The sequence below is a fragment of the Harpegnathos saltator genome, unplaced genomic scaffold, assembly GCF_003227715.2.
Source record: "Harpegnathos saltator strain DR-91 unplaced genomic scaffold, Hsal_v8.6 scaffold171, whole genome shotgun sequence".
NCBI lineage: Eukaryota > Metazoa > Arthropoda > Insecta > Hymenoptera > Formicidae > Harpegnathos > Harpegnathos saltator.
The window spans coordinates 19,861-40,128 of record NW_020229952.1 but is presented as its reverse complement, the minus strand read 5'-3'; the positions used below and the strand labels follow the sequence as shown (position 1 = coordinate 40,128).

The following is a 20,268-nucleotide window of genomic DNA, read 5'->3' as shown; positions in this document are numbered from 1 at the left end:
CCAGATAGACTAAATCATTGACTAGATAATATTAAAGATAAAGTAATACCGAAGACCATTAGCTTCACGATTAATTAGTGTGATGAACAAATTTTGCTACTTCATAACCTCCTCTCAATAAACTGTGTCGAATTAGTGCAGACGACTGCAGAGATGTAGTTTTACGAAACAATATTCGATATACTTCATTTATAAGATTGTACATATAGTGATAAAAACAACGAGACAATTATAAATTATAAAATGTATTCTTCGTTACACACTGAATGTCCATCTATTTATATCAGCTGACCAAAACTGCTTAACAAAATCGATTTTCTTCAATTACCTCCAGATCTCTCTTGGTTGTGCAAAAATTTATCTAGAGCTGACGATCTCTAGTATTACTCCATCAATGGTCAAACTAAGCTCGTATAATTTCGTCATAGATTATCGTTTCGCATACATATGTTTATACAAAAAAGGAAAAAAAAGAAAACGAGAGGTGGTTTTCTTCGTTTACGTAATCGTGTCTTAGCCGAGTATTCGATAACGTGTATGTCTCCCTACGTCTCTTCATGACTTTTTGTCGTGAATCTATTTTTCGATCGATTTTTGTCTCTTTCATCCGATTCCGAGGGTCCTTTTAAGCAGGGATACGATCGCTACGTTAGAGTTGTGCTGCTGCTAGGAAAAATACTCAGCTTCGACGTCTACGCTTAATTATTATTATTACGGATAGCTTATTGTATGAGTGTGCAAATCGGAACAGTCGCTAGAAACAGCGAGATATGCTTCACGCGTGAAAGAGAGAGAAAAAAATCATAAAAAAATAGAAGAAATCGAATAATAAAAAAAGATATCGGTTGATGGCGTTAATCGCAGCATCGCGCTCTCTCTCTGTTTGACACGAAAACATTCTCTTTTTCTTTTAGTTTTTCGACCTCCAAATCCTTCCTGGCGACTTCGTACTCTAGGTCGTACTTCTCCCCCTCGAGACCGTTGATCCTCTTATGATACTGGTTCAGAATGGACTTCACGCTAGCTGTTAAAATTTAAGTCACCTTGAAACATATTCTTTTTGACAGACGTCAGACACGAGGGGCGTTCTAAAAATTCGTTGTTCACGCAAATTAGCTGTCTTTATCTTACCGTATCGCAGGCACCGTAACGTATGTATGCGTGTATTGAGTTGTATGAATGTATGTGAAGAAAAGTATACATAGATATGTAATCGTAATTTCGCGGATGAGACGGACAGAAAGTGGCGAAGTCCGTTCGCTCACCGCGCAAATGATTTCGGCGAGCGAAGAGGGAAGAGTGAAGGGCGGGAATGAGAGAGTAAATCTGGAAAAGTGAGTCTGGTCTGAAAACTACGTTGAAACGTTACGAAGTGCGCGAGTTATCTCGCATTGAAGCGCGGGAATCACCTCGAGTTTCCGGCGGGGCGAGAACGAGCTCGCCCGAAACGTGGATTCTTGAAAGCACGGATACGACCGCGAAATCCGATGCGATTTCGAATCCGGGCACGACGAAGCGGACGACACGCAAATATTCGCAAATCCAGAATGCACGAAAGTATTGGGAAGCAGTGTGGGGCGCAGAGATACACGGTGTTTTGCAAACGTGACAAGCAACAGATTGGGGTTGGGAAAATTACTGTTTCGAAGTAAAACTCGTTAACGTTACTTTTTACTCGTTGCGAAAAGCTAAAATTTGTTACTTTCTAAATTCTCTAAAGTAAATCCTGTATTCAAAATAAGTGAAAGTTCACTAGAAACGATAGTAAAAATATTGCCATTCAGAATCACAAGACTGAATGTGACATTTATATTTAGAATGGATTTTTACCCACATAAAACATTTTCTAACTGCGATTTAGTCTGATTTTCCGAAATCTACGCAAATTCAAGTTAGCAGAAACAAGAAATACGTTATTGTAAATAATCAATTACAAGTAAGTACTTGTTTTATGTTCACGTTCATTCTGCATATACAAACAACGATAAAAGTATTCAAGATACGTTTTAAATACTTTTATTGATAAAACTCCCATTTATTATCTTGTCTTTCATATATAAAAATATATAAAATTTCATATATAAAAATTATTCTCCTGAATAACAATCAAATAGTCTTAGTCGTAATTCGCTATTTATTAAAAAGCTTCGTAGTTTAATAAAAAGTTTCATAAATACTGTTTCCCGACATTGTATACATTTGAGAAGTAAATATGCGACATATGTTATATATAAATATCCAGTACACGATGAAACTTATTGTTCCGTTTTGATTTCTTCGATCATACACTGTATATACAGTATATACAACGTGTACTAAAAAATAAATAGTATAAGGTTGAAAAATAAACGTGTATGTAAAACAGTACGTATATGTACGAGAGAAGGGCTTCGCCTCCATATCCTTTTCCTAAATTAAGTTAAGTTTTATCAATCAATAATATAGGTTGGGTTGGGTTTAATTTTGGAAAGAGATTTTGTGATAGAAGGGGCGGAATCCCTCCCCTGCGCACATACATGTATTGTTTCTCTTTTTATATATTTATCGATCTTTTATATAGAATTTTTATATATGTATAAAATGTTAGAGAACGATGGTCTATTTACAAAACTTTTCTCGTTAACAACTTTTTAATAAACAATGAGCGACGGTAAAGACGTTTTAATTGTGTTACTCAGGAGAATAATCTTCATAATATATGGAAGAGACAAGGTCAAGAGAGATGCTCTCCCCCTAAATAGAAGTTTTATACTTTTATCGTTATCTTATACATGTAGAAATAATTGCCTTACCAATATTACCAACAAAATAAATAACGTTATGCTCAAGTGGTCAAAAAACTGGGAAAAAAGTAATTTTTAAAAGTAACGGCCTTACGAATAATACGTCATTTCCCAACCCCGCAGTAGACAATACATTTTTCGTACGAATAACAGACATGATAAGAGATATCACATAACGCTGAAAGACACAGTTTGTATTTAGCGTGATTCGACACCTATCCACAGGCGATGTTATACTGTTATTTCGACAATGTGTGTATCTCGTGTGAAAATAGTGTGAGTAGTGACAAGCCGTATTAACACAATAATCAAGATGCGAATAGTTCAACAATTCTTAGATCACCAATCAAATTCGACAGAGACTCGTGACAAGATTAAATAAAGAGAGAAAACAGAAAAAAAAGAAAGAGAGATAGAGAGAGAAAGAAATAGAGAAAAAGATTGAAGACAGTCAGAGAAATCGCGCGCACGTTAAATGCGAAGTAAAACAAGTGCGGACAGAACCAAGAAAATCGACGACAGTGTTGTGTGTTACGTAGATAAAGAAACAAAAAAAAAAGAAAAGAAAGAAAGACAAAGAGTGAACGGAAAACGGTGCGACGAAATATGCGAAGCTCGCACCTCTCGTCCGGCCACAATAACAGAAGCTACGACGAACGATTTAAGTTTCAGCAAGTTTCCGCAAAGAGCCGTTAATCACTCCGCCAAGTTGTCCGATAACGATTACTTATCGACCCATCAGTCGATGAAAATAGCTACAACGACGCCGAAATTACAAATCACCACAGATGCGGAAATTGGAGATAAGTGACATTCGAATTGTATAAAACGACGACGAAGGAACAGCTACTTTGTCGATTGGAAAACCGTTCGCGCGATTAATTTACGTCGTTTATCGGTTCCGTTTCTTGCGCGTCGTTTCATTCTTTTCATTCATTAAAAGGAAAAAAAAGATGGATAAAAAGTATCAAATGTCGTTTCAAGCTCTTTATTTAAAGACGAAAGAGTCGGATAAGAAAAGAAAGAGTCGAATAAACGGAATAAAATATCAGAGTTTAGCAATTTTTGTTATAATTTTACAATTGCAATCAGTTACAATTTAGAAAAATCAAATCAGCAACCTGACATGAAACTTTGTAAGATAAAATTTAATCAAAAGTAAAAAGTTAAAACGTAGTTACTTGTTATAGATATATAGTTATATGACATAGATGTAACTATACTTAGACTTTCAGATATTTAATCATTATAAATTAATTTAAAACAATAAAAGAGCTGAACAAAAATGTTGGTAGCGAATAATAATTTTAAAAATAAAATTAAAAGTGAAATATTATTATTCGTTATTAACATCCTTGTGCGATTCTTATCAGTTTAAATTAAATTAATTTAATACAGATTCTTTTTTAAGTATTAATATCTGATCTAATTATTTAATATAAATGATTCGATATCTATTTAGGAAATCTATTAAGTAAATCTGCTATCTTCCAACCAATAATATTATAACATGTTGAGTGAGCCTTTATGATCATTGAACAAAATTTTTAATTTGTTTTACAAGAAACAGAATCAAAAAGGACACTAAAATTTTACTGGAAAGAATTCAGATAGTTATTTCATCATATATAACAGAAATTTCCGTTTAACCTAAATTGTTCCAACTTATTCTCTTTTATAGTGCTCATAACGCAATATAAGTATGTATAGACGTTATTTTTATCGAGCATGCGTGTGCACACAGAAGTACTATCCTAAATATAAACGTGAGCTGACACAAAATAGTATAATTCGTGATTATATCATGACAGAGAGAATCGGTCTCTTTAGAACCAAAACGTTAACTACGTTCGTCATCGCTTTCTGTATCTTTCAGGCCGGACGGAGATCGGCGCGTTTCTCAAAAGTGCAACAACAATATTGAGCCATCGTTACTGTGTCGTGAGCGAGCGAGTGCCACGTTATTATTATTATTAATATTATTCTGCACGTTGTGCATATATGTATGTGTATGTACATATATATATATATATATTTATATATACATATTGATATACATACATATATATATATATATATATACACACATATATACAACGTTTTTGCGCAACAATGTGGCTTTCTCAAATATACCTCGAAGTCCTTCTTCTTCACGACATATTCGATGTCGAATTTTTTGTCTTCCAACGCCGCGATCCTATTGTGATATTCGCGCAGCACGCGCTTTAGGGTATCTGTGTAGGGTTCATCATCATCACAGGTGAATATGTAAACGTAAAAAATAAAAACACAAATGCGTGTCTCGGATATTGTTGTGTGCTACTGTGTTTCTTGCAAAAAGATCGAAGAGTATGTCGAAATGTGTATATTATATATATAAAATAAAGAGTCTTCTCCTCAGAATACATATATAATAAATATAACAAGAAACCAAAACTTGAAAATCGCGTAGTAATTTCACCATACCATTCGTCCACGTACTTTCTCGAGATTATCAAAAAAGTCGATAATCGATCTAAACGACGATCTGCAAAAAAATCGATGAAAATGATAGGGATAGTGCGGTAGCGTGAATCATTTTCCGGCCTGCGAGTGGATGAACATTTTATGCACTGTTGTTAAGACTTCTGATTACTTGTCGTGGTCATTTTAATTTATGATATTAGAAGCAAGAAGAAACATTCACAAAATTCTTACAAAATGCGTTAAAATAAAAATATATATTCACAAAACAACATTTGCAATTGATCAAGCAGATTGAGTGAAATAGACTGAATGCACCTTATTCTTCTTTTAACAAATAAATAATCGTAAAATTAACATGACGAAATCATAAGAAAAAATAGATAAAAAAGGTAAGTATGTTATTATTATGATAATTTAATGATTAATTGATTGCAGTAAAAAAAAGTGTTTGAATATATTACAGATTTGCTCGATCGATTGCAAATGTCATTTTTATGGATATATTTTTATTTAAGTGTATTTTACAAAAATTTTAAGTGTGTATTTTCTCACTTCCAACGCCGTCAATCAAAAATTCCACGGCGAGTAGCCAAGAACTTTAATCATCACTACTCGATGAAACTGCTAATCCTCTGAATAAACATAAATTTAGTTCTATCTATATAAACTACCCGCTGTTTCCCTTGAACTTGACGTAATAATGAAGAATATCAAGCTGCAATATCATATAAACAATATTTTCTTGTGATGTTAGAATTTATTTCACTTTTATCAGGTTTTATTGAGCTCTCAAGAACTTATTCTAAAATTATTTAATATTTAATTAGTTCTCAATAGTCTGCTTGCGGCTAGATTACAAGAAAAAGATATCAAAGAAATCATAAAAGAAAAAAATGTGTTGCTCATATATTCATTTGCTCTCAATTAATCTTAATTAAAGTGTTTAATATTTACTTATTATTTATTCTGTTTACATCTATTAATCCTTATTAGAAAAAAAAGGTTATTAGATCACTCAATACTTATTTATCGCACATAGTCAATCTATAATATAATAAATAACATAATTAATACATTATTAGCCAAAGCTAAAAATAAAAATTTAATTCAGATAAAATGTGGAGAAATAGTCAAAATATTAAATAATTCTTCAATAAGCACTTCTTTGACCTCAACACAGAAAAAATGGCAATATAATATAAAGATTTACAGCATTAAAATGCAAGACAATAATCTATACAGCGTGATACAGATTCTCCATTAATATTTAAAGTTCGAGAATTAATTCGTAAAATTGACGTAAAATCATAAAGTCGTTTCGAGTATGTCTGTCCGATTAAGAATTGTTACGCAGATGAGAATTCGAATTTCTGAATATCCAATCTCTATGAGAATGACTCCAAATCGTTCGTGAACGGCATACGAAGCAGACAGGAGATGTCATCGATGTTTCGCGAGAGTTCACGATCGGTGCAATAATCCTCGCTCTAATAAGCGCGATTAATATCGAGATGCGGATGATTAATGTCCAACGGTACGGACGGACATTGAAGTGTCACGATTCGGGAAAACATCAACGATAAAATCGAATATAAGAAACGTAAACTATGTGCTCGACGGTCTATGTCGCTCGCGAAGACTGTGTGTGAACAGTCAAGAAGAAGAACAAACTACCTTCATTAGCGTCATCGACGATCTTCGGTTTGCCGCAGCGCTCCTCGATGATGCGCCTCCTTTCGGCTGCTTTCCTCTCCTGCTCTTTTTTCAATTCCTCGGCGGCTTTTTTACGCAGCAACAGCTGGAAAGGGACACAAGATATTCGTGAGACCTCGTCCAAAAGAGAAAGAGGAAAAAAGGGACCTCCGCTCATTTTTCCCACGACAAAAGCCGCAATTCTAGCCGGAAATCCGAATCCTAACCGGTGTAGACGAATTAACGCAATTTAAATGGAAATGTAATTTTACATGCGAAAGCGTTCGTTCGTTCAGCTCATTGGCAACCTACCGCCGCTAAACGGTTTAAACTATTTAAATCGGCGTTCGATCAGGCGGATTATTATTAATCCGCCTGATTAACCTCGGCCGATTTAATAAATATGAAGTTGTTGATCACTCGCGGTTGATCGGTTAATCATTTACTAAAACGTTTGTCGAAATAAATAGACTCGACAGCGTCGCATGTGAAATTAATGAATCGTCGCATTTGTATATAAATATAAAATTTTAAATCCGATATATCGTTCATTAGCGCGAAAGCGAAATAGTGACAAATTAATGTCTGCTACGTGAGCTTACTGCAAAGTACTTGTTAAAAAAAAATAATAGAAAGTAAAAAAATGTGTTAACACATTGAATGCCGTGTTATTCATAAATGAATGGAACTATAATATTTCTACTGATGCTGCGTCATGCAAGGTGACCCATTTTAAATGGGTCCATTTAAAATATTTCGGAAGAAATGAATTATTCGAAAAAATGGTTTCACACAGAAGTCGTTGATTTTAGTGGGGCAATAAAATAATAAGATTCATTGGATATTGTCGACACTTGTGTCTGAAATATTTTTTCGAATAATGCACTTCTTTCAAGACATTTTAGATAGGCATACATTTAAAATGAATTACACTGTACATCTCATTATGGGGAAGATAATATTTATCATCAAAGGTGATAAAATAATTGATATAAAATGGCATTTAGAAGTAAAAATCTTCGAATCAAGAGAAGCACCTCCGTGTGTGATTTATTATCGCGAAATAATTTCAGAGCGAAATAATTCACTCACTTATTCATTCTCTCCTTTCCTTCCACCTTTTCACACGGTCAGCAGTGAAATAACGTCAGCAGGAATTCAGCGAATCGCAAATATTGACGCAGCGGCAGAAGGGAAGCCGGATTTACGGGAAAATAACATTTCGCTGGGCCGGCAAACGCGAAAAGATTTTCGGATGAGGTAATCTGCATACGTGCACGGGAAACTTTATGTACTGCGACTACGAATGTTCACGACGGTGCATGGTGAGTGGGTTGGGAAGGAGTGGTAGGCAGGGGAGGGGGGGCGTAGGTTAGCTTGTGGGATGCACGGGGACGCTGCTATCAGATCACGATAGAAACGGAATAGTAAGATGCGCCCATAAAGTACGGGTAAAAAAGTGAGATATAGTTGGGAAAAATCTGGCAAGCGTGGAAAAAGCGCACATACGGCCGGTTTGGCAGCTGGAAAACGGAGAACGATTGGAGAGACAGCGCGGCCGAAAGGAGGATATGAGAAAGTGATAGAAACGGTCGCGGCCGGGCGGGAAATATTTTGCGGAAGAATCGATGTATATAAAGACGGCGGAAAGAATTACAGCAATATTGTTGCGGAAACACGCCGGACGGCGCTAGAAGAGATTATTGCGTGCGACGAAGTAATGACGTAAATCGGAAAACGAGATCTGCAGCGCAAGTATATCGACTGAGTGATTGTCATCACTGCTCGTTATCCATTAAAAAAAAATAATAACTCCGTTACCGTTATTATTGCTGAGAAAATATTGAATACAATTTTACCACTCTTTTTATCAAATTTTGAAGACCTTCTTCTTTAGAATTAATTATTAAATTTACATCATACAACGGTGTCATTGAATGATTAGAAAGACTATTGATTTTTAGATAAATGTTTAGGCTTTTCTGAAAATCTCGATGTACTGTTCGGAAATCCGGCGTGTGAAATTAAAACGAGCGGGTGGGTGTTTTGTAACGAACAAATAAAAATACGACAAGAGTTTCGCGCGTCTCACCACGAACGTAGAACGTCTTAAAGAGGATATCCCGCGACTCCAGGAAAAGTTGTTGAAATTCGAGAAGAAGAAAGAAGCAAAAAGCAGTACGTGAACTTACCCTAAGCTTCTTCTTCCTGTCGGGGGTCATGAAACCCTTCTTCGCTTTCTTGGCTTTAGAAGCCTCTTCGAGGCGAGCGCGGACCTCCGCCCTCTTCCTCTCGGTTTCCGCCTGTTTCCTCTTCTTTTCCTACATTTTTCGTGCGAAACTCCCTTAAAACATCTCATCTGTGAAAGCCTCGCAGCAGGCGCCTTGCAAGACGGTGCTGCGCGAATTTGGAAAGTGTTGCGCGATTCGAACTCATTTAACATTTCCCTCGCGCCTTCGTTCCTTTGTATCTCGAGCGAAAACTTTCGAATGAGTCTTATATTGGAACGGCCGATAATTATTACAAAGTTACAATAATTATTACAAAGGAAGAATTGCAACAAGAGTATGGAATAGGACTATTGTGACATTGAAGCCCCACGTAGTCATTGAGCTAATCGCGTTCAATATCAGAATCATTGAAGTAATTCAAATTAGAATTTCATCATCTACTGTATAGAGCAAGCATATAAAAGGAACGTCGATCGCAAAAGATCTTCGTGCCTTTGATTTCGTGAAATTAAAATCGCTAATTTAGAATATATTTAACATGGGTTTTATTTTGTAATAAAGCAAATGTAAGCTCCGTCTTGACGAAAGGATTCCTTTCGTTCGTCCCGTAAATGGCCGTCCTTTAAGAGGCGACTCTACATTTCATAGCTAGTTTCCTCTCTTACGTACATCCTCGATGCGCTTTCTCTGCAAAAGATAGAGAGAGAAATTTCTCGTTAGTACGCTTCGTGTCTCCAAGTTTTATGCACGCGATACCAGAAACACTTTTTACTGCTCGATCCTTTCGACTGTATAAAAGGATATTTCTCAGAGAAACAGAACTGATGAAAGAGAGAATGAAAGAGAGATAGAGAGAGAGATATAATATATGCATATAAAAGAAACAAAAGAAGAGATTATGTCCTTCAGTGTTTCAGATTTCGCCATTAAGCAATACTTTACGAAGCATTAGCGTAGCGACCATGTTTTCACGTGTACTACGACAATGCGGAGCTAATGAAGTCTGTTAAGTGATAGAACTTCGCCTTCGTTTAAGCGGGGCGTAACCATCCAACGAATAACTTTGTAATATCGTTCCGTGTAAACTGCTACTTTCGTTTCACTTATGATGTTATGCGTCTACGTTCTACGCTTCATCTCCTCGGCCGATCTTGCTTCTATTAGCTCTGCACTTTATTCACTTGCCGCGAATTTCAACAATCGACCGACAACACGGACAACAAGAAGAAAAATAATATTGATGCGGTCACGATATAAAGTACACAAAAGCGGTGATATGCGTGAATTTTACGTACAAATACGTTGTAGACTCATATAAAGTCTGGATTCATATTCGAATGTTCGTGTGCATGTCGAATTCGTTAAACCGAATAGAAAATCCTTCATTATTTTATAAATTACCGCGGTAATTATTTAGATATTAAAGCTCTCACTTCCTCGAGGCGGCCATCTTGAATTACGACATCGGAAAAGGACAGAGGAAATATACTCTTGAAAATTCCGAGGGAAAATTCCATTGAAATAAATAGTTATATTTGTATAAATTTTTATATAAATAGTTATTTTTACCAAATAAATCTTGCAATCTATCAAGTAGGTTTGTAAAATAGTTCGAACATCTTTCTTTTATCATAACAATAAATAAAATAACTATAAAATTAACGTGACAGAATCATAAAGAAAGATAGGCTAATAAGTTATATGTCATATTAATTTCATGATTAAATTATTTGATTTAATCATATTTAATACATTGTTAACACAACAAAAATATTTGGACTATTTTGCAAAAATCTACCCGAAATTCGATTATAAGTATTATTTTACGGATATATCATTTTATTTCAACGAATTTTGCAAAAAATTTTAACATATATTTTCTTGTTTTTGTTTTCATCAATCAGGAGTTCAATCAAGGAGTTCATCAATCAAGGAGTTGCGTGGCAAAGAATCAGAATCATAATAAAAAAATAATTAATCAACTAATACTAATCCGATGCGAAATGGAGCGAGTTCCGTATGACGATTAGAAGTTTTGAATTTGTTTCATGTAAATGACTATTCTGTAATTTTTAACGATAGAATCATTATCGTTATATTAAACATGTATAATATATCACAGAGAAGCTGTGCAACAACAATGTAATAATAACGACATTGTCGTTAAAGCCCATGACACGCATACAAAAACGTAAACAGTAAAACATAAAGGTTAAGCAAATTGGCAATTGCAGTCGATTATTTTTGTAAAGAAGATAACTGATTGTGACTGCTTGTTATTTAAGTTTCACGTTCTTCCATATGCTTCCAACTTAAAAATTATAGAACAGGTCTACTGACTTCCTAGCAATGATGAATATAAGCGTGCAATTCAAGATTATACGTGTAACTGCGCCATTCGTTGCTCGCAATGATATTCCGTTTCCACCGATGCTAAAGGGGAAATAGTCAACAAATCCAAGACATGTTTTTTTTCAGATTGTCTACGGAATTCATTCTAACATATACGCCACTTTTCTTTCATTAATATTTTCATAATGAGATAGTTTAAAAATGGTAGATTTTTCTATTCAATTTAAGAAATTCTACCTGTGTGCGTGTGTATGTGTGTGCGTGCGTGTGTGTGTGTGTGTGTGTGTGTGTGTGTGTGTGTGTGTGTGTGTGTGTGTGTGTGTGTGTGTGTGTGTGTGTGTGTGTGTGTGTGCGTGCGTGCGTGCGTGCGTGCGTGCGTGTGTGGGTGCGTGCGTGCGTGCGTGCGTGTGTGTGTGTGTGTGTGTTGTGTGTGTGTGTGTGTGTATACGAACGATTGGACACTTTAATCCAAATACCCCATATATATAAATTGAGCGCTCCACAAGAGGAAGTGAAAACTTTATCAAAAAAGGATGTCTTGTTACATTTAAGCATTCGATCTTTGTTTAACTTAACTTTTATTAGAGAAAGTTATATGAAAAAACAGTATGTATATATATGCTTGTGAAATATAACTATCTTTCAATCTTGTCTTTAAACTTTCCCTAAAGATACGAAGTTTATGTATACCAGGTATCCTATAATTCACGTCTATTATTTAAATAGATTTAAACAGAGTAATTTTTCACGAAAATTTTTAACAATTTTTCTTTAGTGAAAGTTTGAGGAAGGTCACTATTCTTGTAATGATTTCAATTTTCCACACATGACACATTTTTGAAGTTAAGTATTATATTATAACCCTGTCGAAGTATTTCCGTTTGTTGAAGTAAGTCCGTTTAAAATTGTTCGAAGAAAATAACTTTGTTATCCAATTGATTGTCCGAAACTTAGCTCGCGAAAAGTTCCTCTTTTTTTATCGCTTATATTTCGGAAACTATCGAATAGCCTCGACTCGAATAGTTTCTACTAAGAAGAAAATGAGAAATTTTCAAAAAAATAATAGTACTATGTAAATAACGGACGCGAATTATGGGACGTCATATATAAGTCTACGAACTTCATCTTGGAATTTTGACACGGCGTTTACAGGTGCACGAAATACATCGTTGGTTAACCAACGCGATATATTATGGTCTTAAGAAACGCCGTAGTCGCTGATAAGTTGCTCGCGTATATTATTAATAATTTACGACCGCAAGTCGTACGACACGCGACGACAGATGTGTATCGTGTGTTTTATACGCACGCGCACACATGCAAATACGACGTTTCTTTTTCCCTTTTGCTGAAATTCTAGTTGAACTTGTAAAATTCTAGATGTTTACTTGATATGCATATATAATTAAGCTACTGTGCGTAATGCACGCTGCGAGCTGTACTGTGACGTGTAATAAAAAACACCACACAGATATGTATTAATTAATAACATTTACAACACGGTGAAAAACACCAAGCGTTAAAGATGCATGCGGCTCGAAATAAGGCACGTTTCACACAGGATGGAAAGAAATCATTCCTCATGTCAGTTTGGTTTACTTTACCCCAGGTCTGTTTGATTGTTTTACGTTTGTCTATGACATTGCGCGCGCGTTCTCGAAATTTTAATTTTATTTGCGATGCTTCTCCGATTAGCCTCCATTGAAAAGAAAGAGGAAGAAGAAAAAGAAGAAGAAGAGAGAGCGAAGAAAGAACAGGAGGAGCAGAATAAATCGTAGGATACTTTAAAGGTGATAACTCACCATGGCACAGACTATTATAAAAAGGAAATATCAAGAATAAACGTTATATGCTATTAAAATTATATTAAAGTTATACATATACTATTATGCATTGTTTAGATAACATGAATATCCGTTTTTCGTGCACATCTGATATTTTTTGTACATCTGACATTTTGTGCAATTCAAAAAATAATAAAAGTAAAATTACTCATTGATGTAAGTTTGAAATAATGTAATGTCATATAACACGTCTATACGTGCATGTGTTATGTGCATAACCGTGCAAACTTTGTAATTAGCAATATGGAGTTTCTATGAGTGAGACGTTTCCTGTGTCAACCGTTGTCGACCGGCGTTCCGAATAAATGAACTTTCTGCGAAATTGTGTTTATAAAACAATTTGCAATTAATAAATGGAAGTCTTCTAACTAATCCTTCGACATAAAGACGCGTCATTTCCATCATGAACGAATTTCGTTTTGCGAAGAACACGCGTACTCACATCTCGAAAACAAATTTCTCTGTCGTGCCATAGCGAATAACATAGTGGAAGCCAACACTCGTATGTATAAATTACGCTGAAAGAAAACAGCGCTAATTAAGGACTGATTTAGAGGGAGAAAGAAATGGAGAGGAAAGAAGACATTACAAAATAGAACGGAGAAATATATAGAGTATTTTAAAAAAGGGATTCAGGACTTTAAGACAAGATAGTACTCACAAAATGAAGAAGAAAATTCATGATAAACGGGTCGAAAAATTAATATTGTCGGGGTTATAACAATTATTTATTTTAATTAAAGCAAGCGACTTACTCGCTTCTGGTACTTTTGTGTTCTTTGATTAATTTATCTGTCATTTATCGGTGAAAAGAGAGTACAATGCTTTAAAGGAATTCTTAAATAAAAGTCTCTTCACTCTTGTTCGGAATGTAAACAAATATATATTTTTATACACACACTTTATCAAGCAACTGTTAGTCATATATCTTCGTGAACAGATCCGCGGAGAACTATCACAATGTTTTTACAATATGCTAAAAATGACATCGTATTATTTTAATCAACAAATGGCAGAAATGCATTTCATGTATGGCCGTATACCAGAAGTGAATAAGTCACTTGCTTTAATTAAAATATAAATAATTGTTCATAACTCCAACAATATTAATTTCCCTTCATGTTGATTAGAATTTCATTCCTCCATTTTGTAAGTACTGCCTACCTTTAAAGTTCTGAACCTTTTTTTTAAACATCCTGTATTATACCAAAATCGAACTCGAAGGAGAAGAATTTTCTCAGAAAACGTAATTGAAAATCTAAGGATTTCGTTCTTCCAAGGATATCGCGAGTAACAAATAGCTCGCTCCAGTAGTCAAGAAGAAGACGCATAAAGAAAGGAAGAAAGAGAGGAATAAAGAAAGATAGAGGGAGAGAGAGAGAGAGTGTGTCGCGCGGAGGAGACGGCGTTAAATAATGCTGAAATAAGGACGCGAGTGACTATAAATCAGGCAAAAAGTCTCGCCATGGAGCATACAACGGAGATAGCGGGCATGTCGGTCGTAATACAACCAGTACCATTTCCTTTTCCTACAGAGCGAAAATTTTACGGTGAAAATTTGCGGGATATATGCTTCTGGCGTGCGCAACCAAAAACCTTCATTAACTTTTACATTTGCGGTTCGCAAATTGGCTTCATTATACGGGAAGGAAACTACCGCGCAAACGAAGAATTGTCGTCCACAAGGTGGACATTAAAGCGAGAATGATGACATAACCTTTTGAGATAAAAAGCTTCAAAGAGAATGAATCGTTTGCGCGTGAACAAAAGTTGACTTGAGCAAAAGTCACTGAAATAGCACGAACTCGGATCTCTCGCGTTGTGAAAGCGAGACACGATCCTGGGAAAGAAGATTTTGGTTTTCGGTGTAAAAATTACCGTTCGATGCGCGGCTAAACGAATAATTCGACCGCGATATCAGATGGAACGATTATGACGACAGAGAATCACCGAATGAGGTCACTAAGGAATATCCAAGGAAAATTGTAGCGCGGAATGTTCGTCCGCGTGAAGGAAGAAAAGGAAAAACAAGCTAAGAAGATAATCGTGACGAAAAACGAGCTTCTATGATCGCCTCGTCATTTTATATATATATATATATATATATAGGGTGTCCGTCACGGCACACGACGAAGCTTCTCAATTGAGCGTCAAGGACGAATCAAAATGAGTAAGAAAATTCTATACTATTTTTCGAAAACCAATTCGTAAAATTTCGGTGGAAAAAAGATTAGTGGAAAGATATTATCAAATCAAGGCGCGCGATGAGGTGGGATGGTACGATTGCATAAAAAATGACTGACTGCCTAGCATCATTGCAATTAGTTGTCACAGCATCCGAAAACTCGAAATTTTATGTAATTGTTTAAAGAATGGCAGATGATTGTTTTACTCATTTTGACTTTTCTATCTATATGCAAGCTTTATTATGTGCTATAACGGACATCCTATATAAATCCTTTCAAGGGAACACAAATTGCGTGGCTCATCCTTGACCACCATCTACATTCTCTACTAAAGCTGCATAAAAATGTCACCGTGTAGGTGTATGCCATTGTGTGTGTGCGTATGTGTTTTTGTTTGTGTTTGGAAGGAAAAACGAGGCCCGGTCTGCTTGAGGTCCTCAATGGTTGGAGCTTCGCACGTAAAAGTTTGTGATAACGTGTATATACACAGAAATATACAATATTAAGGGGAAATAGTTTATTCACATGAAAATGTGTATTTGAGGCTATATTTTCATATAAATCCTCTGAATATTGTTATATGTTGTAACAAAGTGCACACAGTTCAGAATGAGAAAGGGAGGGAAAAAAATAAAATTTCACTCGGAGGAACAATCGATTTCTGTGAAAATTAAACCGTTGAACCTTTTTTAACTAAATAATAGGGACACGCAGAATATTTATCAATTGAAACGATTTCTTCGAGTTACAAATAGAATTCCGCGAGAGAAAGAAACAGAGTCGGAAAGCGTGAAATCCTCTTAAAGCTCTTGATTCTTCGTCGTAGTCATCTTGATTTACAATGTCGTAGAAACGAGGAAATACACGTTTAAAATTTTTGCGAGTACGTAACCATAGCGATAAAACCTATTTATTAATTCCGTGATTTTACCGTGTCAATGCTGCAGTTATCTATTGGTCACCATTTATCGCTATTTATTTAGCTATTTATTTATCACCAAAGCATCGAAAAAGAACATTTTACGAATCTATTCAATCGATCGTGAGTGTCAATTTACACATGTATTCGTTACAAAATATTGTGCAAAAACTTTGAATGTGCATTTTCTTTTTCTTCTGACGTCATTAGTAAAGATAGTCGCGACGAAATAGGAACCTCGATATTAGATTTATTCTGTAGAATGTAAATGTAGAAATAACAATGTCCGTCTCAAATACACTTTTCATGTAAATCGGTGGAACATTCTAGAGAATTACTATTCTATTTTTATTGACAAGGTCTATAAACTATGTATCGTCTCTAGGACTATGCTAGATTTAGACTTAGATTAACGACAAGATAATAGAATCACAATAAGCACAAACTATGCATACCTTTTGACCTTAATAACGTTAATTTCACTGCACGAGCCAATGAATTCCGTGTTGCAGCGTTTTCAGTCCAAGTGCGAAGATCAGCGATCAGTTGAGAGCCAACGAGGCGATATGAAAAGGAAAATATTGCATTAAGGCGCATTCGGCATGCCGATTGAGCCACACGTCGTGTCGTCGCTCCGCCGATCGTCCTTCTTTCGTTCCCATTCCCTCAGTAATGCTCGATCAAGTCGCAAGAACTTGGAGGAAAGAACAGAAATACGGAAAACCTCAGCTTTCGATACACACCTAACCTCATCGTCCGCCATGGTGAAATCTGGTGGTTACACGCGTCTACCTAAAAGAAGAAGAAGAAAAGATGCGACAAAACAATACATGCGACAACTCTTTTTCTTTTTTTCGTCGACACGTATGTGAACATACTATGTGCGTGTCGCTGAAAAGCCCCGCCGGCGCATCGCGCTAATAATAGCGCGCGCCATCGGAACCCTGGTCGTTAAAATAAAATAGAGACGTGCATGCAAGTGAGCGCAATAAACGCGCGCGCACGACTCTACATCAAGCGGGACACAAGGTTGCGCCGGTAGCTGCGCGCAACTTTTTTGCATATGGATATTTAGTCGTTATCATAGGAGAGAAAACACTCTCTCGTGTTTCCGCGACGGTAGATTGCCACGCGACGCGTTCGCAAACGGAGCGGACGAAAATAATGACAAGATGACGTCAATAGGCAAATGAAAACCTCGCACGTCTCGTCCGTCCATCCATCCATCCGTCGCTCGCGTTTGTTGCGCGTCTGTTACACGCGACCGAAATAATAGCGGATGTTTCTAGGAAATATCTCTCACCGGCACACCTCGCCGAGTTGCCACTGAGTTTCCCAACCAAGTCTCTCGATAAATGTGATCGATTTTCCTCGAATCCAACATATGTAGTATTAGCTACTCAACGTGATGAAATGTGTGTATGTGTGTGTGTGTGTGTGTGTGTGAGAGAGAGAGAGAGAGAGAGAGAGAGAGAGAGAGAGAGAGAGAGAAAGAGAGAAGGCGCGACCACGGTATAGAATATCTGATCGCGCGAAAATAGACGCCGGCCGTCCCCACTTTCCTCGCCATCGTCGAGATGTTGGGTACGCCGGCGATCCAAATTTGGATGCACACACGAACCTCAGTAAATATCTCGTAGTCTCTCGTCAGCGGTTTCAGCAGGATCGATATCAAAATTGTGGCCAGGATCGCCACGAATGAACGAAGTTTCGCGTTAGTACTCAAGAGGGAGGAAGGAAGAATGGAAAAGAGTGCATCATCACCGATTACACAAGTTTTATGCACATTATACATAGCACATCGTGCGTCGCATGATTTTTATCCGGGAGTCGCCATGGAGGAAGAAAATGTCACATGCATATATCGACGAGACGCGCAACGCCCCGATTATTAATTGGATTTCCGTGAACATTTCGTCAGTGGAGAAACCGCCGACCAAATTAACGTGACTCGGCATTATTCAGGGATATGCGGCAACTCTCTCCGACTGTGATGCTAATATTATTTCGGCGGCCTTCTAATTACTCATAGTAAAGCTAAAATATATTCCAATATGAATTAGAGAACAAAATTCTCTTTATGATAAATAATATTCATAAAAACAATGAAAATTCTGTCAGTTATATTTGTACGAAAATATAGTTATATATTTCTACAAAATGGAGCTCTCCTCCGATGACGGCCTGATGCTCCAACATCATTAGCTTCAATATGAATCCTTGACGTTATCTTGAGTACTTTACATACCACTTGCGTCGCAGTAAACGGGCTAACGAAGTTTTAAATTAAGTGACTTGAACTTTCGCATATTGGAATTGCGCGATTTCGCAGTTTACGAAGGAAAGGAGAGAGAGAGAAAGAGAAATAACAATTTGCGCTGTCGATCAATGGTCGCCATTTGGGTCTCCGAAACATTCGCGAGAAGATGGATCACGTTTGTCCTATAGCGACATTCCCAAAATACTTAGAAACATTACGGTCGCAAGCAAAATGCAGCGCAACGTTGTAACAGAACGTTCGAGAATGGTAAAATAGCATGCCATTAATACCGAGCAAAATGGCACACCCGACGTGCCAATTATGATACTACTGTTCACAAATGTTGTCATAAATTTTCGGATATTTTTTCGCTCCACTCCTCTGTTCACTGCACACGACAATAATAATTATCAGTCTGTAATAATTGGCAATTACAGAAACAAATGTGTAACATTTCCTTCTTTAATATCTCGTCGATAAATTGAATTAATGTGCAAAATGCGAGATCGGGAATTACGCGATACATTTTTCATATGTGTATTTCCTGCATTCTTCTCTTCATCCTCTCATCTCTATAAATCTCGACGTGTTTTGCACGAACATTTGGAATGTGGAATTCAAAATGAACGTTGTATAATTGAAATATGATGTCAAGAGCCAACCTCTCTCTCTCTCTCTCTCTCTCTTTCTCTCTCTCTCTCTCTCTCTCTCTCTCTCTCTCTCTCTCTCTCTCTCTCTCTCTCTCTCTCTGTCTCTGTCTCTCGGGCGGGTGGGATTAATAAAGAGTGATTCGTCGGAGTAATTATTTGTTTAATATCGGCGATAGATCTTTCGCAAGAGGACATACTATGATCGTCAAAATCTTCCAGAAACTCTAGAGATGTCGATCTCTCGGTCTTTCTATTCATTAGCTGGCGAGTACGACACATGTCGCGGTGTTTTCTTTTATATTCGTAACGGAAGATCGCATTCGCTAAGTATAGATTTTCTCTCGCTCGAACTATTCCAAGACCTGTCCTACCACATTAGGACTTAGATGAACGTGCGCAACATCTCCGATGTCACCGTCTGCGAAGAGACGAGTTACGATGCTCTAAAAGTAGACAACTCGTCAAAGCTCATTAAACTGTGCGAGCCGCTTGAAAAAAAGTTGTCTGACGAGAAATTGCACCTCGATGAGATGCGATGCGAGATTCGATTTAGACCAAACAGAAGGGGAGGAAGGAAGAAGGAGAAAGAGAAAAAGAAGAAACTTCATTCTACTCTTGTCTATCATTCAAAACTTCGTTTCACTTTCGAATCGAACGACCACTCGTCGATTATTAATTCGTCACTGTCTCGGAAATCCTGCGCGCAAATCAACGCGACCTTGAAAGGTATTCCCAAGAAGTACTTCTCGTACAAACACGTCTCACTGACACTCGGTAGAACGGCGGAAACTTCTGCACCCTTCTCCTTAATCGGACATCGAAGCTTTTCGGGGGCAACAACTCATTCTTGAGGAAGAGATCGAGCGAGCTTTCCGTTTCTCTTTG

At 36.7% G+C, this 20,268-nt stretch overlaps 1 protein-coding gene across 13 annotated transcripts in view; it reads right to left on the bottom strand.

Moving 5' to 3' along the window:
• wupA (troponin wings up A) overlaps window positions 1–20,268 on the bottom strand; it is a 52,104-nt gene that overhangs the window by 31,478 nt on the left and 358 nt on the right. For 5 of the 13 annotated variants that reach the window (XM_011144891.2, XM_011144896.2, XM_011144890.2 and 2 more), the window contains exons 2-5: window positions 17,222–17,265; window positions 9,842–9,859; window positions 9,134–9,262; window positions 6,924–7,047 (exon numbers count right to left, since the gene is read on the bottom strand). In XM_011144891.2, the coding sequence (XP_011143193.1) occupies window positions 6,924–7,047; window positions 9,134–9,262; window positions 9,842–9,859; window positions 17,222–17,236 (286 nt within the window). In that variant the 5' untranslated portion in view covers window positions 17,237–17,265. Of the gene's footprint in view, window positions 1–923; window positions 1,025–4,916; window positions 5,018–6,923; window positions 7,048–9,133; window positions 9,263–9,841; window positions 9,860–17,221; window positions 17,266–20,268 lie in introns of all 13 variants that reach the window. The other 8 variants (XM_011144889.2, XM_011144893.2, XM_011144901.3 and 5 more) reach the window with 4 other exon arrangements.